The sequence below is a fragment of the Aythya ferina genome (genome assembly GCF_964211825.1).
Source record: "Aythya ferina genome assembly, chromosome: 2".
Taxonomy (NCBI): Eukaryota; Metazoa; Chordata; class Aves; order Anseriformes; family Anatidae; genus Aythya; species Aythya ferina.
This window is the reverse complement of record NC_140297.1, coordinates 75,281,513-75,306,052: the sequence shown is the minus strand read 5'-3', so window position 1 is coordinate 75,306,052 and position 24,540 is coordinate 75,281,513. Positions and strand designations below refer to the sequence as shown.

General features: G+C 36.1%; 2 protein-coding genes across 12 annotated transcripts in view; one reads left to right on the top strand and one right to left on the bottom strand.

Moving 5' to 3' along the window:
* LOC311431343 (uncharacterized protein) overlaps positions 1-24,540 on the bottom strand; it is a 358,114-nt gene that overhangs the window by 31,135 nt on the left and 302,439 nt on the right. For 3 of the 5 annotated variants that reach the window (XM_084508757.1, XM_084508756.1, XM_084508760.1), the window contains exon 6: positions 10,069-10,219. The gene's annotated coding sequence lies outside the window, so the exon portion shown is untranslated. Of the gene's footprint in view, positions 1-2,338; positions 3,169-10,068; positions 10,220-24,540 lie in introns of those variants that run through there. The other 2 variants (XM_084508758.1, XM_084508759.1) reach the window with 2 other exon arrangements.
* Positions 1-24,540, top strand: part of CDH12 (cadherin 12) — a 588,550-nt gene that overhangs the window by 550,892 nt on the left and 13,118 nt on the right. For all 7 annotated transcript variants that reach the window (XM_084508734.1, XM_084508730.1, XM_084508731.1 and 4 more), the window contains 3 exons: positions 15,055-15,191; positions 22,155-22,276; positions 23,905-24,022. In XM_084508734.1, coding sequence (XP_084364860.1) covers positions 15,055-15,191; positions 22,155-22,276; positions 23,905-24,022 — 377 coding nt within the window. The remainder of the gene's footprint in view (positions 1-15,054; positions 15,192-22,154; positions 22,277-23,904; positions 24,023-24,540) is intronic.

Here is a 24,540-nt window from a genome sequence, read left to right as displayed (position 1 = left end):
CTGGAAAAATGCATTATATGCTGGCAGCTTGTCATCATACAGAAGATCATACACATTACCATGCAGCAACATGGCTTCAGAGATTGTGTCCTGTGACTAAGGAAGTAAAAGATTATTTTGTCTGATGTCTGGGACTTCCAAAAAAGCAGCTCTGACATACAGTAGTGAAAAAGGAGGTTGTCTGTACTATGTCTATGTTGCCTTGACAGGTGACAGTGAGTGCTTCCCCTTTCACAAGAACCACTCAGTTTTCACTTCTGGCAAAGAACAAATGTTTTAATAAATAAGTACTATATCTTTCTTGGCTAAGGTGCTGAGGAGGTGATTACTGGTGAACATGGCTGTGTTCAGCAGACTTCAGCACAAGTAAACTCCTGCCGTCCCCATTTACTGATATAGCTTATTTTCCTGAAATAAAAGGTAGAGGCTGTTATGAATATGTAACATATTGACTTTGCTGACATATTTCCAGCCACATTAGAAACTGTAAAGTGAACCGGAGTTATGTACCAATAAAGAAGCTCCTGTGCAAATATGGTGTACTATGTAGGAAGTCATTACACATATTTCCAGTACCAATCCATGCTGAATTTACCTGACTTCAGGAAATATTTTTAGTCCCAGACTGAAAAGAGCAATATTACAGACATAATAGAAGTAATCGATCTTTAAATGTTAATGTTTATCAAATGGGACTATGATAAAACAATGAAATGTCACTCATGTCTACCAAGCGCATGTACATTCATACATATAAGCATTCAAAGTATGTATTCCAAATAAATTGATTACAAACGTAATTTTGACTTTTTAACATAATCCATGTTTATTAACTATGCATATGTTGACTCAGTATTTACATTCTCAAAATGTACAATAAGTATGTTAACTGACATGTTGTGTCGTGCAAAAATTTAACAAGTGAGAGTGGGTGTCTAGCTCCTAGTTAATTGTTGCCTAAATCTTACTAATGTTGTTTGCTTCACTTTTTTTAAAAAATACATCCTTCATAATTTTCTAATACAGAAGAGTATTTGGTCATGGAGCTGTGACACATTCCTGCCTTGACAAAGGATTAAAACATTCACCAACAAAGACTTCAGTGGGAGCCTTTTTCCCTGGTGTTAAACTATGAAAATAGCTCCCCTGAAGACATTATTCTGCTGAAAACTATATTGTCTTTTGCAATCAAATAGCAAGCCCTTTAATCATATTGTATTTTTTTCATATAACAGCAGAATAATTTAACCACTCCTCAGTGGAAGTTTTTTATCTTACAAGTCCTGCTAGGAGCACTTTGTCTACTGAGTATACATCTGCAACTACAAGGTGGTTTCTCCATACATAGATCTCATTAATACCAAATCCTAAGCCATTTGGAGGTGTCCATGACTACCTTTTTTAACCCTAAAATCATTCAAATTCTCATCATAAGACCAGGAATACTATAAAACACTCATGCATTTCAGGCTCAATGCTCTACTTGATGACCATGAGCACTGACAAACTACAGAAGTGCTCCCAGGGTTACTTTTTAAGAATTGATTCTTCTGGTTCATGAGTGAAAACCATTAACTGTGTTAGATATTACAGACTTCTTAGAGGTACCTATTCCTACCCAAATGTTAGCCATACATTGAATTCAATGGACTTTGAAGGAAGGTGCTATGCTTTAAGGACAGGGATTTGTTCCAGTAAGCCAGCTGACATGCTGCTAAGATTAATCTGCAAACCTCTCAATGCAGCTCTCTATTGCAGCTTTGTAAAATCACTTATTTCTGTAAATTTTCATAGTTCACTCATGAAATCTCTTCCTTAGCTCTCATTTATCTGAGCATAGATTTGATTCTCCATAGTCAGCCTGATCTCCTGATGTTTGAATTCAGTGATAATCCTTTTGCTAATTTAACACATTAAATCATGCTCTTATGCCCTTTGAAAACCTACCTGTATTTAAATGCTGAATAAAAAAAATAAATAAAAGTAATTATATGCAATTATTAGTTACTGATGTGTTAGCGATCAATATTCCACGAGCTTTATATCCTCTAACTGAAGTCAGTGACCAGAAGTTAGAAAAGCATAAATTTGTTCAAAAGCCTTGCATGTGATTACAACTTTTAAATGTATCTTGAGCAATTATGCTTTCAGCTGTTTAAAAAGTAGATTGCCTCACAGATGTAAAGAATGGCTCCATCATTTTTATCATGTTTTAAAGTAGGAGTATGAACATCTTCTAAGTAAATATGCCCTCTCAGCAGACATGAAAAAGCAAGTAATGTTCTCTGAGGCAACAGCTCACACATTTTCTGTGTGGAACAATTTCTCTACTAATTAATTCATTTCCTCTGAAATGTTTTCCCACAGCAGTTTTGCCATTAAAATGCCCATTAAAATAAGGACAACAAAACCAACAACCTGCCAAACAATAGGGACTGGGATAAAAGACCAATCTGCACTGTATGCAATAGAAGGCAAAATTCTGGGCAACAAAGCAGGCTAGAACAGCTCAGGTGAAAGCATTAGTCACAGCAACTTAATCCATGTCACCAGACAAAAACTTTAGCTCTGTTATGCTAGATATAGAATTATAGAATTGTTTGGACATATGGTTTAGACATATGAGGAAGAGGGAGGTAATAGCTAAGAGTGAAGGCTGGATTCAGCTGTTAGTAAAAGGAAAGTATTTAGCTGGAAGCCATTAAAAACATTGAGGTTTATATTCCTTTTCTCTTTCCTCCTGTAAGTGGAATACAGCTATAAGGAGAGGTCAGGAATATTTAAAATTTGTTTCATGGAATGGTATTTATTAGAGATGTTGAAATGAAAGGGCACAGAGTGTACAGTAATTAAAAAACAGGAAATTAAACAAGGAGAAAAGGGGCTGCAGGTATTCAACACTTGTTTGTAAGGGTTTGAAGCTCTTTCAGAACATTACCCCACTGCACGTGATTTTCAAATGGTGTTAAATTTGGAGTTTATGTATCTCAAGAGAGATATGTTGTCCATTCCTATTTTTTCCATAGTGCCGCAAGAAATGCTCTGCACAAATGTTAAGATGAACTCCCATGCACTTTGTAGCCATCAACAATCCCAACATACTTCTGAAAGGAACAACGATCTCATGTTCCTCTCAGACTCCTCTTGTTTATGATGGTTACAAGCTGTCTAGAAGTAAAAAAGAAAGAAAGAAAGAAAGAGAGAGAGAGAGAGAGAGAAAGAGAGAGAGAGAGAAAGAGAGAAAGAAAGAGAGAAAGAGAGAAAGAGGGAAAGAGAGAAAGAGGGAAAGAAAGAGGGAAAGAAAGAAAGAAAGAAAGAGGGAAAGAAAGAAAGAAAGAGGGAAAGAAAGAAAGAAAGAAAGAAAGAAAGAAAGAAAGAAAGAAAGAAAGAAAGAAAGAAAGAAAGAAAGAAAGAAAGAAAGAAAGAAAGAAAGAAAGAAAGAAAAAGAAAGAAGTGCTGAAGTACTCATGGCAATGTATGTTATTTATATACATTTATTATATATATTTATATACAAACGTTTTAAAATTCATTACTTCTGGTGCAAAGGATTTTAAGGCTTTCTAAAAACCACTTGTACATGCACCTATACTTTACTAATGTTAGAGACAGCAATCTAAATAACAAGTACAAATGGATGACAAAAATGGAGTTATATGCACTGTTGTCTAGAATAGTGAACTTTGTCTAACATTGTGTGTGAAGTTCAGCAACTTCGCACCAACACCTTTGAAGTTGTCAGGTTTCCTAGGAGCTGATCCTCTGGCATAAAGCATGAAAGCATTTTTGCCCCTTATGTGAGCCCCAGATATGACTCCAATTACAGTGAGTTTCACATTCTGTGCCACAACACTGCCCTTCAGATCTCTGCTTGACTCAGGAGCTTTGCCTTATAAACAACAAGAACCACTGAAAGCAGAAAAGCTGTGGGGACTGTGCATTATCCTGTCCAAGTCTAGAGTCATGAAGCTGTGATATTAAAAAATAAATAAATAGTGTACTAGCCACAGGTCAATCTTATCAAGGGGACAAGACTATATTCCCAGCATGAGCTTCCAAAGGAAAAACCTTATTTATTTTCTGAACTAGGTCACTGTGGTCCAGAAATTTTTATGGTTAGAGTCTGATTTCCCAGTACAATACTTTGTCAAGTAAAGACATTAATAGGTTTCTTCCTGAATCTTAAACTCTTTATCATAATGTACAAACATTTTTTCATAGATCTACTTCTGGAAGTAGTTGCAGCTTGAAATTTTATTTCTGAGGTCCAGCAAGTCAAAAGCAACTGAAAACAAGGTTTAAAACTGGGAAAGGCCAGTAACCTTTAGTAATTTCCTAACTCCAGTTAGTAATTTCCTAATTTACTGATGCCTGCAAAGAACAGTAAGTGATCTTCAGTTGCAATTACATTAAGTTACTGAATGTCAGTCAGGAGTTTGGAACTAAAAGTATGTGTAGCTCCAAGATGTTTAACCACTACTGCTTTCAGTGATTAAACAGTTTAAGAAGGAATTGAATGCCAAAAATAAAGAAAAGTGCATTCATCTCCAAGGCAGGAAAAAAAGTAACTTGGCAGGAAAACTTTTTTAATAAATTGAAAATAGCTAATAAGCCAGAGGGAGAGAAAAGGAACAATATGACCATAATAACTCTGATTTTCTTCACAGATTTTCTTCACTTGTACCACCTGGTGATGTGATTTTACAAAGCTAGTTCACATCCCAGCAGTACACACTGTCCAGCTACTTCAGCTCAAATAACAGTCTTCCTAATTTTGATCCACAGCTCTTACTCCAAATTTCCCCAGCAATAGATTTATCAAGCATTCTAAAAAGCAATTGTCAAATTAAAACAGAGGTTTAATGGTTGCAGCCATGTCACCTGAAGCTATGAACTTCTCATGGCTTGACACTGACAAAATTATGAAGAGTCAGGCCTCACACCAAGACCTAAGAAAAACTTAAACGCTCCAGGGAAGAGTGTTGGCTGGTTATCCTGAACAGTTTTACACAAAGTCAAACCTTAAACCTTATTCCTAATACAAAATGAAGATTGCCAGCATTTGTAATTACTGATCTGACACCTCTTTCCAAAACAATAGCTATTTTAACTACTGAAATGTAGGCAGGTTCCAAGTCCTGTCAATCTGAATTTCTCCTTTAGCTCTGTTTGTAAATATTAACTCTATTTTCCCGTCCTATAATGCTCAAGATTATTGTTATGATTAAATACGTATTGCGTTTGAGCATGAGTTTTTATGTGTTTGGTCATTTATTTCCTTTCAGGCTCATTAAGTTTAAACACAGTTTTCTTTCTGAGATGCACATTTTGGGATCTATGTGTGTTCAGTCAGTCACATCCTGACTGTAGATGCAGACAGATCTCAGATGCTTCCATCTTTTCTAAGCTGGAAAAGACAGTGTGGCAAATAATGGCATAGGATCATTTCAGATAGCTGGATGTGAAAAGAGCAAATATAGTTTAAATACAATACAGAAGTTCAATATGGGCAAACAGAAAAGAAATGCTGTCATCATTTATGGAAATATTAAATCTAAAGATTTATTATAATGCATCAATTTAGGCAGTAAAACTAAAAAAAAAAGCTTTTTTAGGGTTTTGGGGCAAGGGGGACCTTTTAGCCTTGTTTGCTCCCCATCTTTCTATATTCCCTCTGCCCGTCGATAGAGGTTCAGAGATGCATCCAGATGCCTGCCCCAGCATGCCCTTTCCCCACCAAACACAGCACCAGGTGTGAGAAGCCCCTTCCAGCCCCTGGGTGGCAGAGCAGCAGAGCACAGATGGGGGGCAGCACCACATGGAACAAACCTGCACCTCTCAAAGTCAGGGCGAAATGGTGCTCAGAACCTATAATTTGTGGTGCCAGTAGCAAAAGTGCTGTCCTGCTTTCCCACTTCAGCAGTATTAACCATTCAGCCTGGAGTGAAGAGGTTAAACCCAATGTGCCTCCTGCTGCTCCATGTTCCTGCCATGTCCCTCCTCCTCCAAACAGCTGAGGCTTAAGTAAATTGCAGGACAAAGCTCCCCCTCTGCTGGGCTATCCTGCAGTTCTGCCTGCTCAATGAGGCAGCAAAATTGATGTTAAAACTGAATAAAAACAATGCATTTCCTGAACTGACAATGGCTTTTGATAAGATACTCAGCTCATAATGAGAAATGCAAAGCAGAAGATGGAGCTGACTGCACGGTCTGATAAGCATGTGAACAAAATCTTTAAATAGACAAGGGGGAGAAAGCCCTGGAATTTGTCAACAGGCAGAACTGACAGTCTGGAAGGGCTGATAATTCTGCTGCAGCATATTTTATTTCCTATATTGTCTAGCGTGTTTTACGAAAATCCTTATGCAAGATTTATAAGACTCATGAAAAGTTTAAGAGGTTCTCTTGCTAGATTCTGGCCCATCATTAGAGTATGTGTGTCTGCAGCCACTGCTTCCCTGTCAATTAATTCTGCACAATGGTCCATTTTCTCCAAAGGAGCAAAATATAATTTTGTTTGCACAGGTATTACTCATTCCATACAAGGTAAAACGTGACTGCTAAAATCACTAATCCTTCATCCTGATTTAAAAACACAGAGATATATACATCTACATATGAAGGACTGTGAACCCAACCATGCAGTATGCAGAAGACTCAAACTGTTATTTTTTGTGTGGAAGATCTCCTGCAAATTAAAAGACATAAAGATGATGGGAATGGGATGATCTGACAAGAAGGATTTGCTCCTTCTCCCAGGCTGTACAAATTCCTGATGGTCTGATGTGGGGTATCTATGCATGTCTGTGGTTCTTTCTTCTGGGATCTGGCCAGTACCTGGGAGACTGCCCAAAGGGTAAGACCTGATAGTACAGCAGTCAGTGCTTCCTTTGGATTGACCTCTAATGCCTTAGCAGAATTCTGAAGAATGCTAATGCCTGAAGCATTGTTCAGCAGAGGTAGAGAGAGCTTCTGCTCCCATTAATGGAGATGGCTTAATAAATTATTTAAACAAATAAACAAAAAAGGCAACCTTGCAGAACAGCATCTACCACTTTGGAACATTATCATGTCCTTTACATTTTTTTGGTTAATGACAGGAAAAGTTTACAGCAGGATTTCAGATTTATTTTGTTGTTATTAACATTAGGCTTTTCTAATAACTCTTACTGACTATGAATATATTAGATGATAGTTTTTGTTTGTTTGTTTGTTTGTTTGTTTTGTTTTGTTTTGTTTTTGTCACAGTAATAAATTTGACTGGATTTACTTCCTCTAAACAAAATAACAAAATTAAAACCAGACTATTAAGACTGCAGTTTCTTCACCAGAGGTCCTATATATTTTCATTATATTAAGCTTTTTTTTTTTTAAATCTTGTTAATATTAACAGAGTTTAAGCTAATAACATGTATTTTTATTTTATTAAATATATCTAATTTATATATATATAGTACTTTGTATGGATAAAGCACCACAGTTGATGGATTGTACCTTGTAAAGGACACTTGAAAATATATGAGAACAACCTTATGGTTGTATTAACACAGGACAACATGAATGATATGCAAAGACTGTTGTCCACTACTGTTAGGAAAGTAGTGGCATTACATCTTATTTTATATTCTCACGTTGCAGAGAAGAGAAAAAGAGGATATTTACCATTACGGCACTTGTAAAACTTCGTGAGACAGCATTTTTAAGTTAATAGAAAACCACAAGGCTCAGAATCAAGGGTAAGCTTTAAATCAAATGACAGCATGAAAAGAATATAAAGTAACTTAGTATTGATTGATTCAGTGCTGCTGCCCTGAACACTTGGAAAATCTAACTCTCCTATTCAGCCCTAAAAACAGATAACTCAGATGACTATCATTTAGCACAAGAGAATTAAATATTTTGTTACCTTTAAATATTTTTTAACTTTATGGCTTCTCTAAGTATGCATAGTATAGAGCTTTAAAAATGCTGGATTGTACCTTTAGCAAAATTATAGCAATCACTCCTCAGTTATGACTGTAAAGACAGATGCTTCCAGTGATCAGCTGTCAGGAGCTGAAGAGGTCAGCATTTACATTTGAGAAGAGCAAAGGTCAGCAGGACAATAAAGAACTGACTTAGTGTTTCAAATGTGTATGGACATATGGTGATGTGATGTTTTTATATTTATACAATGATAACTCATTTAGGAGTTGCATCAAGGAAGTTTCAGTGACAGGACAGGAGTTTGGAGGACACAAACTTGTTTGTATACTTCAACTTATTACATGCTTTAATATTTTAATTTTTTTCAGGCTTGACTTGAGCTCTGAATGTCTTGTTTCTCACTGTTGTAGTGATTTTCTGTTTCTATACTTTCTAATAGCTGCAATCTTAAAAAACTTTTATGTTTATATTTGAAATATTTGGAACTGCACCTTAGAGCGGATTTGTAACTGAGTATTTTTAGCATGAAGATAGTTTTCCTTGTTATGTGTCACAGACTTCATTATTACAGGGACTAATGGGATTATACAGTACAACTTTCTAGAAATTTCCCTTAATATACAGTCTCCATTACTTTACCCAGCTTAGCTTTGTGGTGCCAAGTGACAGAACGCATACCATATCTCTTTCATACAGCATAATATACATCACTGCCAGAAAGATTTTGCTGCATAACATACATTTTTCCTTTCTTAATTTCAACCTTCCACTCCTCTGTGCCGAACAGGATAATACCTTTCCTTTCTTGGTGTTTAAGCCCTTCAGCTATCTGTAGACCATTATCATTTCTTCCTTTTGTCATCTCTTATCCAAGCTAAACATATTTTAGTTCTTTTAATCTTTCCTTATAATTCAGGTTGCCTAGACCCAAGACAGTTTCTCTTCATCTTCTATAAGCTCCCTCTGATTTGTTGTTATCTATCTGGCGATGTGATGCCCAAAATCTGTTGTAGAGCTGCCATTTCCCTGACAGCTAGTTATATGCAGAGATCTATTAATTTTCAGCCACAGTACATGAATCTACTAAGGATGAAAATTCCTTTGGACTTTCAGGTAATCAAATCACACCTCAAGTCTCATTTGCATTCTTCTGGTTCCTCACTCCTTTTTGCCTTTTTTTTTTTTTTTTTTTTTTTTAACATGCTCCTTTCATCTATTTAATTGAAGATTTAAAATAAATAAATAAATAAATAAATAAATAAATAACCAATCCTAACTGCTCTCAATTCTTACTAGCTTCTGTTTAGTTTTCTAATGTTTTTAGGTTCCCATATAGTATTTCTAATATGATAGGTGTTATTTAAGTGTCCCAAGTTGGCATGAAATCTGAATTTCATTTATCCACAGTTAAATATTTTAATTAACATTACAGATAGCTCTGTTTAAACAATCTAAGGTCACATGCACAAATAGAGACCTATCACATTACAGCAGATTGTCATCCCTTACCTTTCTTTGCAACATTACTCTCCCAAAAATCAGTATTCTAACTCTTTAGGTATCAGAGTAAGGAATGTGCTTTACACCAGCAAAATGTGAGATGAATTCTGTTACAAGTTAAGATATTGTTATAAAGCATCTCTATCACCTAGGTTATTTGTCTGTCACAAAATAAATCAGGAATTTTACAGGAAATACCCATTATGTATGAAGCTACATTATTAGTTACATCTGAGGATCTAGGCCTACAGATCTGTTATTGTATATGACACAAAATGTAGCCTTCATTTACCGGAGAGAAATTACCAGGACAGTTATCCTTCTCTCCTTTGAAAATCAGCATTAACTTTGTCTTTTTGTTGTGATTGTTCCAGTTTATTCCCATGATCTTTCTCCACTAAACAAAAAAGGCCCATGTTTCTGTAAATTCTTTCAGTCCTTTATTCCTTAATAAGTCCAGAGTAGCTTATTTGTTCATATTAACATTTCATACATATTGCTGATTTGCTCCACAGCAACAGAACTTTCAACAGCAATTTTCTCAAAGTGGTCAAAACAAAAACCTCTCAGGTGGGCAATACTACACAAACCAGTTTAAGGCTAATGAAAAAGTCTGGAATGAGAAAGTCATCTTTCCCTTACCTGGATGTTTTCCCTAAATCAAGACCTGCTGCCTCAGGTGCCTGCAAGGAGCCACAGGAAATCTCAGAGTTGCCCATCTGAGATCTGCAAACACCTCTTTCTTCCACTGGCAATAAGGTCTTTCCAGCATGGCTGGGCAATGATGCAGTAGCTGGAGGAGAAACAGAAAGGACTGGTGACCCAAGAGAAGAGCAACCTCATGGAAATTATTATTAAAAAGAGCCCAACCAGTCAGAAAGTGAAAGAAAAGATCTTTGCTCCTTCCAATATGATTCAGTTACAAGGAAAGGCATTAAGTGCATACTTAAGTTGGAAAAAAAAATATGGTTTGGAAAAAGCATAGTTGAACACATAATTTCTCTTAGAAATGACACAGAAATGACACTTCACATTTCACAGGAATTTTCTAACATCTAAAATGCTTCATTCCAATGCCTGGGTTTGGCATGCTGTAGCTGTAGTAATAAGATGCTTTTGAAACTGGAGTTAGCATCCAAACCATTCGGAGTTTGAAAACTCTCACCCAGAGTTTTCTATGTATGTTTTCATACATAGAAAATTCATGGTTTGGGTTTTCTTAGATTCACTATCTTGGGTATGCTTAAGCTACAGTTTCACAACAGGAATGGAAATACAGACAAGACAATTCATACTGATGAACACCATGGATGACATAGGATAACCAAGAGACAAAAATAAAAGTTATTGGAATGTCTCCCTCCTTTTTTTGTTTTCTTTTTTTTCTTTTCTTCTTTTAGAAAGCTGGTTGAAATTGCAGTTCCTTATTTGTTGAACAGTAAACTAAAAGGAAAAGCCAGTAATTAAATGTTAAATGTGTCATTGTTCACTGAGTTGGATGGTTCCTTTCCTTTTTCATGCCAGTTCCAGTTGAATACTCCTTCAGATGTTTTCTGTATGTGTGATACACAGCAAAAGCAAGTTTGGTCTGAGTGCCTTTAGTTTAATGACACCTCAAAGGTCATGCTTGAGATGTCCCATGCTTCCCTTCCCTGCTTACTATATAATCAGTGACAAAAGGTGTAGACTGCATCTTTGCAAGAGCTCTTCTCACATTCACTATTCTGGTGAAATTGGACCCCATGGTTCTCAAGGCCATCTCTGCTGAGCAGGAAAGTCTTCCCTTCTTCATTTTTAGGACCAGAGAACATGCCCCAGGTCCTGGTCCCCACAGACTCCTTAGCATACTGCCACGTCCCATCCCTCCTGGGTGTGACCTGTTGTCGCGCATTTCTGTAGCAGCAGCAGGACAGCTGTCCAGATCTTTTATTCATGGTATAACAGTCTGAAGCAACTGAGGTTGTCTGCTTGGTGGCTCAGAGTTCCTATTATCCTCACAGGAGTGAGCTGCTGTCACTTGTGTTCAACAGACTTTCATCAAGCACTCTGATGTGCTGCAGCTAGCTTAGACACAGCCTTCTCCATTGTCCTCCCCCCTTTAAAAGGAGGTAAGCCCTCTTTTTGGAGAGTGTTCCTTTAGACCCTGTGAAGCACACACCACCTCACCATTTAACCAGGATGAATGCAAGTTGTTATTGGACCTCCTCAGAGGGCAGTGTGTGTCTATGTGAATACTCTGGGTGAGAGTCCTCCAAACTTTTCTCCTATTGCTTTATTAAGCAGATATTTCTATTCTGTCTCATCTCTCCTATTTGATGTACAAATATAGCTATTGTTGGGAAGGCTGAAACAATGTTAGCCAAGACATGTCCTTCCACACTTAATCACTATTCAATAATATAATCTTGAACACAGTCCTCTGCTGAGAAGTATATTCTGGGGGATGTGAAGTTCAAAGTTTCTGCTCTTACAATGAATTGAACTTATCTTTCAATGTCTCATACTCAAATCTGCCAGGCAGGCCAGTTCAGGTGCTTCTGAAAGATACTACTGCTGTGTCCTAGGTCAACATGTGAGGCTGTGCCATTATCTCCCTAACTTTTCAAGGAGGGAGCTGCCTCTTGGGATTAGTGCAGTAACCATGACCTGTCTCACAAGGACTCTGAGCAGTCAAACAAACCAGCCTCAGTTCCTTCAAACTGCTAGACTATGACTAGAAGATCTAGACAGCTGTCCTAATAGCAGTGTTTCAACAGTGGTACTCTTTGTGTCAGTCTAACAAGAAATGTCAGACTTTATGTCCTAATGTCCCAGATACCTGTGTCTGTCTCTGGAAAGTTACAGATTTTTCTGACTGGAGACTCTTTTCTCTCTCTCTCTTTTTTTTTTTTTTGTTTTGATTTGTTTTCTTTGTCTCTTTTGGAGGCCCAAACTCTGTCTTCTTGAGGAAGAAAAAGAAGTGTTGCTGTGTTCCTTACAGAAAAATCTCACACTGAGTGTCAGACTGTATGAAAGAATGCTTTTGGGCTGTAAAAGGAAACTACATTTCTTTTAAGGCTTTCCCTCAGAATGACCTCCCTTTGGGATCCCCAAATTCCCATTTGAAAAGCAGCCTGTCAAGCTCCATTCACTCTTGTTAAGCCTTACAGATTTACTAAAGTATTTGGGAGCAATTCTATGTCCAGAAGAGCTGTTAGAGCTGTTTATGAGAGGATCTTCTCTGATTTTTTTTCACGGGTACTTCACATGAACAATAAATAAAAGAAGAAGGGATTTTTTTTTTTTTTTCAGTTTTTCTTCAAAGAATATGTATTTTAGGCAATATATCTCCAGTACTTCCTCCTATCTCCTTCCTTCCCTCCCTAGTCTGATTTTATATATATATCTTCTTATGATTAGAGAGTCTGAAATGGCTGGCTGTTCCACCCCTATTTTTACAATATGTGCCTTCTTTACCATAAAAAGAAAGAAGGTAGGTATGTCTTTAAACATATCACCAAAGTGGAGAGAAGAAAAAAAAAAAAATTCTGGCACAATAATATCCACAGTATGAATGCACATGAAGACATGAATTTAGAAGAAAAGCCCAAAAAGTCTTTCTATTACACTGTTCCATTCCCACTAATCCCACTTCAATTGAAGCCAAGAGGTACACTACCATTAGAGTAGTGCTAGTCTTGCAATGCTTATTTTGGACTTTGATCCCATTGATACTGCATTTAGAAGTAGGCGTGTTGGGAGGTTAGACTTATTCATGAAGTTAACCACCTGTGTGAATGCTTGCAGGTAGGTTATGAGATTCCGATTCTACAAATCTTTGTGCTTGAACTCAACTCGTACTGTTGTGTGTAGAGTATTTAGATAAAGCTCATCTTCCATGGGGGGAAGATAAGCCAAGTTACTTTCTCATACTTTGATCCCACTTATTTGTGCATGGTTACATATTTAATTTCAAAAGAAATTATAATCTATTAAACATGAAAAGCATGAAATAGTGATTTTACTGTTCCTGAAAAAGTATCTCAGTCTAATGATGATTCTAATAAATGGCTTATTTAATTTTAATAATTTTTATGTCAACTAAATATTGAACAATGAAATTGAAATTACAAAGATGGGTAGGCAATATTATCATGTTCAAGAAAATGTGCCTTCTCAGTTATGTGAAAGGATACATTTCTGAGTTTTTTCGGATAAAGCAATGAACTGGTAATGACGACTGTCAACTGAAGTAAACTATTTTATCTATAGATAGCATCTTGTGATTTTCTTTAAACAAAATGTCTCAAAAGGACCATAGTACCTTACTTGTGATTTTTAATTTTTTTTTTTACGATTTTTTTTCTACTATTTAAGTCTTCTTGAACTGTTAGCATTTATGAGTCCTAATCTAAGGGAATATGCCATATATACCTTTCTAATGTTGCTTCCTTCTACAGCAGTGAACATTGTATTTATCATTACATTCCCTATACATTCTTTCTGTAAATCATACTAATCAGAGAAGGAAATACTGTATTTTACCCTTGTTCTCATGGGTCTACATGCAACAAGGTGTCATAGACATGGTCCTCTGGCCTTTATGATCTTCTAAATGTAGCTACTGTTGAGTGTCATTTTTTTCTTGTTGCCTACTGCTCAAAAATGTGTTTGTCTCTTTCATCCTGCCTAGTTTTTATGAAACATCATCTAGGTATGAAGAGACTAGCAATGAAAAGGAAATTAGTTGCTGGCGGCACTGCATCAGAAAAATTATTCTGTTATGACTACAAACAGTGGCATCAAATGTGAAAATAGACTTTCAAATTAATTAGCATTTAATGGAAATGGTTTTGGAATAATTATCAGATTGCTTTTAAGTGGCTACATTTACAAGCACATCTCTTCTTTCTATTAAGTCCTTGCCAGGGAAAAATAACAAATCTGTGTAAATTTTGAGTTTTGAACCTGTTCTATGTTTGTATTTACTTGACAAAAAGTCCTAAGGAGAATAAGGAAGCAATAATACTGCCCTGTTCCTCACAGCCCCAATGAAAGATCTGTTTATTCTTCCAAAAGGCAAAGAGCCTTTGCACCTTTATATGTGGGGGGGAATAAGCATAGTGTTCTCTACCTTCCATACTGTAATTCTTCCAACATCCCTTAGGTGAGGGACCTCTGAGTAGACTGTACTAACAGCCTGCACACATCCACTAGGACACCTCTCTGCAAGCCCATCGAGGCTATCACAGCAACAAATGGATGTAAAGAGATCAGATCTGACTCACTATTCATCACTAAGCATGCACTGTTTTACATCTTTTTTTTTTCCCTGTAAACCTCTCTAGTATTTTCCAAAGTGACAGACATAAGTGATGAAGTCAACTTCTCAGGAGTCTGTTTTCAAATAATCTGAACATAAGAAGTACTAAATCTTTTATTATATCCCATTTTTCCCTTGAGCATTCTAACTCTGCAAAAAAAAAATAATAAAATAAACAAATAATTGTTTACTGTCTTCTTCCTGCAAGAATGGTAATAGCTGGGAAGAGAAAAATAACAAAACTTCAGCCAGCTAGACTGCTGTTATGATAAAAGTGTAATCATTGCACATTTGCATCTACTTTGTTTAACATTTTTCATATACAGATACTTCATCGATTGGAAGAATGATGTGGACAGCTACTTTACAATAGATGCTACTGAAGGAACCATTGCTACTAATGAATTACTGGACAGAGAAAGCACAGCACAATACAATTTCTCTATAATTGCAAGTAAAGTTAGTAAGTATGACACTAATTGAATTAATATCCTAATGTGGCATTTTTTTCAGAATGTAGTGCTCAAACAGAAATATGCTGTGAAGAGTGCATGTATTACGAAGAAATTATTTAGAAAGGCCCAACAAATACCATTTTCCCAGACTCACTGTAAGGCTGTGTGATGTTCAAGCAGGTCTGTACAGTGAGAGTTTTCTAGTAGTCCTCATTCAGGGACAGTTTCTTCAGAAGCTGAAAAAAGTTTTGTCAGCATGAAGAGTTCAAGACCAGAGGAGACTGTACAAGGACCTTCCTGTTCTCATTTCTGCTTTTATAATGTGAAATATGGTCAGTCAAGTAACAGGCACTCTATATGCTTTCTGAGGATGTAAAAATGTAAACACTCATTCAATTCTCAGACAAGTAGTGAGAGAAAATTAAGTCAAGATAGCATGCCAATAAATTAAGGCACTAAATGAATCAGACTGCTTGCTCTCTGATTTTGATTTTTCTCTTTGTCCAAGACTCTTTCTGCTTAACCACTTGTTTTCTTTTCCTGTATGATCTGTGGTGGTTTAGTTTGTTTTGTGTCTTCTCTCACAAAGCTTTTATTTTTGGATAAGAACTCCCTTCCTTTGTTGTATTGAGTAACTTCACCTTTCTTCATTGCTATCCTTGTGCGTAGCATTCCTCCCTCATGATCCTGTCAAACTGAAAGAGTTGTAGGCTTATATCATCTTTTGAATACAAGTTTTTTGATCATCCAGAAGCTGCGTAAAGGCCACAAAAGTATCTCTTTGGACATCAACAGGATGTAGAAGAAGATCCCTGATGTGTTTCTTATTCATTCTGTATTGTTTGTGTGTCCAGAAATGCAAGTTTCATAGCAAAGAACATGTTTTCCTCAATGTATTGCTTGGCACTGAGATTTAAGTAATACATTCTGCTAACTGGAAGAGGGAGATTTTGGAAATAGAAAAGGCATATATTATTTAAAATAAAGAAATTCTCAGTTGTAATTGTATCCCAGAGAACTACATGTTCATTCCCTGGAGTCTGAAAATATAACAAGGACACCAGTCAGATGAACACCTGAATTCTGTTAGCTTGAAGTAGGAATACACTGACAGAGGAAACTATCATAAGCGATTGAGTATATGGAGGTATGTGTGCATGTGTATACTGACAGGAAGTCCAGCAGAACTGCACTTCCTTTCCAGAGAAACTGAAAGGCAGGTAGATACAGTAAGGAGGTCTTTTAATGGTCTGCATTTCATTAGAGCTTAACTATTTATTGGTGGATAAGGAACATCTGAGAAGTGTAAAATTCTTCTGCAATAAGGCAGCATATTTAATAAGCTTAGTGTGAATCAGTTTATTTAATTATCTAAAGTAATTAAAGTCAACTAAAACCTCTATGAGCACATTCTCAACACATATACAGTAATAAAATGTTTATGTAATGCTGAAGCAGGTAGCCTGTACTGCAGAATTTCCAATTTTAACAATTACCTGGTTAAAACTCTACATTGAGACATAATTGTGACTCATTTCACAGTACACCAATATGTATACATCAACCATTATACATAGCAATAAAAACAATTGCTGTACCTGTTTCCAATACAAATATTGGAAAATTATTTGAGGTATATAAACTCTCAAAACTTTATATGCAGTTGTCTGACTAGAACTAGCACAGAAATAACCATGGGTGGTTGAGAAATGGCACACTGCACACAGCCGAGAAGGCATAAGAAAAGAAAAGGGAACACCTGAATTAAAAGAAGAAAAAAATACATTATTATGGAATTTGTTCTGCTACAAAAGGTGATACAAGGTGATGCTACCTATTCAGTGCTGATGCAGAAACACTGAAATTACCATCTCTTATAACAGTAACAGTATACTGTTATATATATATATATATATATATATATATAGTTGACCAAGCCAACTATAAACAAAGCCCACCAGCTTTGTCTCCATCAAGTTAGAGAAAAAAATAAATTAGATTGGCTTTGCCATCATTCCCCTGTATATGGAAAATGATGCCAAGGTCATGAGTGGGCTTGTGTAGACTCACAGTCTGTCTCTTAGCACCAGAGCTTTCTAGTGATTGTTCCCAATGTGCTTCTGTAGCTTCAGAATGAGACCCTCTAAGAATTACAGATGGTGCTTGTTACATTTTTTTTTTTCTTCTCACAGCAAGTAGAGTCTCAAAGTAATATTACAATTTCTGAACAATCAAATTACCTTTCAAACAATGGCACAAATGACATGCAGTTCATATAACTAAACATAACAGCAGACAACATGTAAATATAAATGTAGAATTGGATGTACCATTTGGACTTCTCTTATAAGCTGATAAGTCTGACTTTTATTAGCAGAAAAGCACCAGACGCTGTATTTTTAAAAGGAAACTATCTCAAAAATGAGGCAGAGGAGAATTGCTTTATGTATATTAGAGTATCCTTTGATGACCTTGCCTATTAGGAGAAAATAATATATATTTATTTATATATATATATATATATTTAAATCATTGTTCTTTGGGAATTTGTAAATGGTTTTACGTCCATTGTCCTCATTCTGCATTTTTATTTGACAAAGATATACTGAAAGTACTCTTTTCTAAACTCCAGGTCTTGACACTTCGTTATATGTACACCAGATGTGGTGTAGATTGGTAGATTGAACAGAGGCAAAACTTAGAGCAACAAGTTCATTATTAAATCTGCTTGTTCTAGGCTTGCTTGTGTCAACTTGTATGCTCAGAGACAAAGCAAGTTCTGATTACCCAGACGTGACACCATATATCTTGTTTATGGACAGTAGCAGCTTGTTCCATGTGGGGAACTCAGATAAGAAAAGTTATTCTAGCCATGTTATGCAATGACCAGCTCCAACCATGTATCATTATACTGCTATTTTTATTTCTAACCCTGATAAGATACGAAACACCTGATCTAAACATGATCTGTGAATCTGCCTCCAAATAGCAGCACAACGGACTGTTGAGAACATCTCAGAGGTTTACCCAGCACAGAGTGATGGATGCCTACTGTACAACACAAAACACTTTAACTTTATTCTTGCCCTTCTTTAAGAAGCTTATCCCAAAGTGGAAATCTTCTTTCTTGGGAGGTGTATGACTGTTCTGCTAACATATGGATGATGACACAGATGTGAAGGCAGCTGAAAGCAGAAGGTCCCTTACCCATGTATAGAAATAAAAATTAAAAGAACAACAACAACAAACAGCCTTCATATAAAAAAAAAAAGTGCTTAAAAAGGAAAGGGATGTTTCAGACTCCTATTTTTCCCCATTTCATTTCCCATACTTGAAATTCTTTTCTCTCCCAAAGTGTATTTCATTGTGGTTTTGTTTTCTTCTTAGAGTAAATCAATACCCTAGTAGCTTTCATGCTTCTTGTTTCTGAACATTTTTGATCCCATAAACTCTGTCCAAACTAATGAATTAAACATGTCTCACATTTATTCCACACACTAAGGCCAGCTGGCACTGAGCAGCCTATTTCTATGCTATTAAATACTCTTACCTTCCAAACAGGGTGTCCACACTTAAATCAGTTCTCTGAGAGACTCACTTTGGGTGAGTCTCTCACCCAAACTAACTCTCAGTGTGTGAATGTGAATCACTTGCAAGACCACTAGTTGCCCCAGGACAAAAATGTGCCAAGGGCTGCTGTAAGAACTTACCAGTAGAAATAATCACAGTCCAGTGCTCAGTAAGTTCCATGGTGTCCTGCTTAATTACCAAAGAAGGAAATAGTTTTTGCATCTTACAAAAGAGATAAAAAAGAGGTAAAAGAGGTTAGCTGCATAAGATCTTACTTCTGTTTTCCCATCCTCAAGGCTATGGTTAGGGTTGAAAATAAATATAAAGTATGCATAATCCTTTCTGTCCAAATCAACTTCCCAACTCCTGTAACTCTAGGTTCAAGTTTTGTGAGTGCTTAAGAAACATAAGCTTAAATCTCAAGATGGAGTTTATCCTCTCCTTCATACTATAGGTGGGACTAAGGAATCACCAGTTCTCCTCAATGATCAGCATCTGTTTTCTCAGATATCTTAGATTTGAACAAGCTTATTTGTAAAAGTATTTTCTATTGCTATAAAGATGTTAGGGTAGTCAAGCAAAAGAAGGAAGCAAGGTTGTCAGTGGATAGGACAGATAGGAAAAATGAGGAAGAGAGAAGCTAATTAATTTGCCTGTATCATATAAGCAGGATTGAAACCTGAAATCTGCCTTTTAATTACTATGCTAATGATTTAACCACTTGCCTTCTCTTCTGTGTAATATGGGTTTAAAAGGCATAAGCAGATGTTTTCAGTGACTCACTCACTGACACCAGCATGCATATCACTACTGTGCTCACTGGGCTCAGAATTATTTGATTTTTGGAATAAAACAGCAAATAAAATAAAAACAGAGAAAAATGAGGTCAACTCTGTGAAGTGGTATTTGAAATGTGATTCTCTGTCCTTGTTCACATCAAGTATTACAAGTCTTTGTAATCATATGTGAATTCAAAGCTGTATACAATCTTCTGGCAGTCTTCCTTTGTATACATGACTAGTTACACTAATATCACTGCAAACCAGAAAGAAAATGAAGCAAACCATAATGTGAAACCCAGAATTAACTCCATCTTATGCTGTAGTAACTCTGTTTATTTCCATGTTTGATTTTTGCAAGAAAAACATCTATCTTGTAAAAATAGTTAGCAGAAAGATATATAAACTTTTCAAAGAATCTCACTGATGGTCTAATTTATTTTCTGTGAAACAGATGCAAAATGTATACAGATATTCATGTATATTTGCAAAGCTTGCTGCAGTGATTATGAGAGAAGGCAAAATCATAATTCTTTGTATATTTTGTACACGTATGAATTTTGAATACATTCATGCTTCTACTGGAAGGACATTTTTAACGTATTCCTATAAAGAAATGAAAAACAAAACAAAACAAAACAAAACAAAAAAACAAAACTATCTACACCTGTACTTTCACAGCAGTGCATTAACCTCTCATGTGTCTTCAGGATATATACTGAACTCTGGCTGCTCAGCTTTATACCTTAGAATGAATGTGGAAAACCTGAAGGAAAGCCCACGTTACTCTGTGGGAGTTGCTGGGTTCTGCAGGGGGCACTGCAAGCAGGGAAGTTTCAAGATTTTAGGTTCGGTTTCTGCCAATATCTTTTTGAACTTGACCTGCTCAGGACTCCAACTTATATTCAGAGTTGGAGTCCTGCCCTCTACTGACAAAAAATAGCGTCTTAGTACTTTTTTGTTTCCTGTCAGTTCAAAGGAACCAGTTCAACTGTGGCAAGTGATCTAGATTTCTTCTGGCACCTAAACAATCCCTGCCCTGTTCCCAGAACAAGTCCTGTCCACAGTCATACTGCACAAAGCCATTCTCCAGAGACCTTCTGAATGTAGGACTGGTGGTAACTTGGAAATGACTGTGGGCTCAAAGAGCACAGAAAACAATGGTCAGATTTCTATACTAATTAGACAGGATCACAGGAAGAAACTACAAATACTGTAGGATTTTGGTAGTGGTATTTTTAAGATTCCAAGTGAATATGTAAGATGGTCAGTTTGTCCACTACTTGTAAACAAGTAAAGCATGCTTTTACTTGCAACCAGTGCTACTTAACTGGGAAATCACTTTGAAAAGCCTTTTTGCTTTGGCAGAAGCCTCTTGAAAATATTTCCTTTAGTAGTTTCTAAGAACAGGAAAGAAATCACGTACGATTTTGACAAGTGCTACAATGAATTTCTGCATGCTGAGTTGTAAGGTATTGTTGGCCTGAGAAGAGACTTTGCCCCCTGCCTTGTTAGTAATAAACAATAGATTTGCACAGGTTTATACAAATTACAAAGTTAGCAGCTGCTGCAATTTAAATAGTTCAGTTATGTCTGAAGATTCAAGAAAACTGTTCTTGTTCTTAACCATGACCCCATGCTGTCATTTCTACACCACCTAGCTTCATGGCATAGATTTCTTGAATAACTAACTGTGTCTGTGTAGTCACTGCCACCCTTTAAATTCAAAAGGATAATTATATTATCCTTTTCTATGTATCTGCTATCATCCAAGGCATCTCGGCATAACAAGAATAAAAGAGAATTTTATCTGCTTGGTATTGAATTTGTATCTCCTTTCCATTGGACATTGAATTTGCAGGTAATCTTTTTTATAAAATGCATTTAGTGACTAAATTATATCAGCTTAATAAATTATACTTACCTGTGTTAGTAAGACAATGAACAGAAGCAGAATATATACTATTTTTTAGCATTTATTTTGCACAAGACTATTTGGTCCTTGCAAATATTTATGCAGCTAAACAAATATGTTTTGACATAGCTTGATAATCTGAGTTGAATCTTAGTTCTATATGTTTCACTGCTAAATTTACCACTGGTTTTCAGCGATTTTTTTTTTCCTTTTCTTTTTCTTTGTAATCTTTCTCTCTCACTTTTCTCCATCTAATAAATGAGTATGCTCCATTTACCTCCTTAATATATTGGAGATGCAAACAGTGGCTAGATAATATTGATTTTATGCATTCCATTGTGGAAAACAGAATTCAGTTTTAATCATTGGAAGTATTTTCCAAAGACTCCATGAAAAGTGATCTGAGAAAAGTTTGCACCTATAATTACACGTGAAGTTTCAAATTCTGTAAATCATGCTCTGATAAACATAATCATGTTGATTGATTCCTTACTTCATGAACATTAATGGATCAGAGTCTGGTAAAAAATGATAAGAAGCTTGCTTCTGATTTCTGCTTAGTACAAATCAGAAATAAATGGAAGTCAAGGATTTTTAGAAGTCATCATACTGTGATCAAAACATATTATGACAGCTCATGGGCACTGGTGATGACAACAAACATAAATAGCATTCCTTAATGCTTTTCTCCTAAAAATTATTTATAGGTAACCCATTATTAACCAGCAAAGTCGACGTTATAATAAACGTCCTGGATGTCAACGAGTTTCCTCCTGAAATTTCAGTTCCATATGAGACATCTGTATGTGAAAATGCCAAACCAGGACAGGTATTTCAAATTTGTAATGCTTGCTACTTTTCTTTATATTTTCTTATTATTTATAGCAATGCAAAATTCTCGGTTTGAAAAACAGCATTGTGTTTACATGATTCTTTTACAAATTAAATGCCTGCGATGTAAATATCCACCTTTTGGAATTCTGTTTGTTGACCTTTATGGTCTAGTTACTTTTGTGAACCCTGGTTATACAGGCTACAGCCACCCTCTGCTGTGAAGGGGTGGCAGGAGAAAGAAGCCCTTCATGTAAGATATTTAAAGACTGCAGTCTTTAACTGCAGTCAAGTGAGTAAACAGAGCAGGATGGATTACATACATCTCTGTTTCCTATCCTCAGGAAAGAAACCCACAATACCAAAGACAGCCCTTCTGAAAGCTTGTTTTTACAAGCAGTTTCAAACATATATATAGAATGCAAACCCTTTTTCAGATTCAGAATAGCACCTTATACCATGAACAGTGCCTACATCAACAGAGCTGGCACAGCGGTTGTTGGCAAGTGCACTTCCTGCACAAAATTTGCACAACTAAACAACGTTTTGCTGCAAAATGCCAAGGCTTTGCACCTTGCTGCAAGGCATGAAGGTTACCATCACACATACTAACAGCTAGGATGGTTTCCAAGACCTCTAACTGTTCAACTATGGGTGTTACTACCAGCAGTGGAAGGAACATATACAGCCTGCTGTGTCATCAGTGACTTCTCTTTATATGCATGTAATATTTATTCAGCCCACATGATTTTTATTGATTTTATTACAGATATAATAGTAATCATATAGTATTCCTCTCATCTTCTTTTTTTTTTTTTTTTGATTTTTTATTTTATATGCTTCACAACTACCTCCCAGAAAACTTAAATTAGATTCTAGTTCATCAGATCAAAACCTTTAGTTTTTTATTCAGGCACTGATAATGGGAAGGGCAGTCTTTTACAGGAAAGGCTGCAATAAACAATGAACTGACAAAAATTATAAATATTTTGTTACATAAATAATTGCCAAAACTTTTTGTCACAAAAATCTAGATCAGTGGCAATCCTACCATGAAACATTCTAACTGTGCTGTCCTCAACTAAAATCTAATAGGTCCTCATCTACTCTTGAGACTCAAAAGTTCCTGTCATAATACTCCATTCATGCCTGGATAGTACAGATCTTTCAACCCTCTCCACTTCCTCCCAAGCTGAAAAAAAAAAAAAAAAAAAAAAAAAAAAAAAAAAATAAAGTGCAGCTTTGTGAAGTACTACACCATGTGGTGTTACTAATAATGGTAGTAGTAGTAAAAAAGTGAGCTGTCTTTAATTAATATATCACTCACCTGCAAACAATCAGTCATATTTTGATACAAAGAATGAATATTAAATACTTCCCCTATCATAATAGGGAAAATGCTTCTGATTTCCTTCATATATGCCAAAGGGAGACCTTCTGTGACATCACCAGACTTCCAGAGGTTAGAGCATTCAGACTCCTCACCTCACTTCCAGTAGAGGAATGAGAGTAATCCAGAAGGATTTCCCTTTCATTGTTTCACCTGAGGTTCACTTTCCACTTCTACAAAACTGTTTCTTTTAGAAGAGTGAACTGACTTCAGAATTAACCTTAATTTGGTTTCAGGTAATACAGACTGTCACTGCAGCAGACAAAGATTTGTCACCAGCTGGGCAAAGGTTTTCCTTCAGACTGTCACCTGAAGCTTCCAACAAACCAAATTTCACAGTCCATGACTACAGAAGTAAGTTGCTTACTTGTATCTCTCTCTTTCAGAGCAGCAGGCTGTGATTATAATGACCATTATGATTACTTTGTATTACAGTCATGCCTACAGACTAACTTTTTTACATGACATGTTTCTAGTTGTTAAACTATTTAGGACATACAGAGATATAAATTTAAGTCTTACATTTTTTTTCTCATCTGTAGGAGCCAGAAATTGTCTGAACATCAAAGTCTGGAATTTCCTTATAGGCCTGCAAAAACACTACTACATGTTTCATTACTCTTTCTGCCAGTGCAGGTCTACCATTAAATAAGGCATTAATGCTGCATTGTTTAAATAGTACTGCTTTTCTAACTGATTTCAAAGGATGCAGCTATTATGCTTTCTGAAGAACACATACATGTAGTCCTATAGGAGAATTAGTTCTGAATATGGACACTGCTGCTGCAGTATAACATCCTACAACACTCTCAAAAATTGATAGATTTATATGATTAACTGACCTGATTTTTCTCCCAGTTTTTTTTATTACT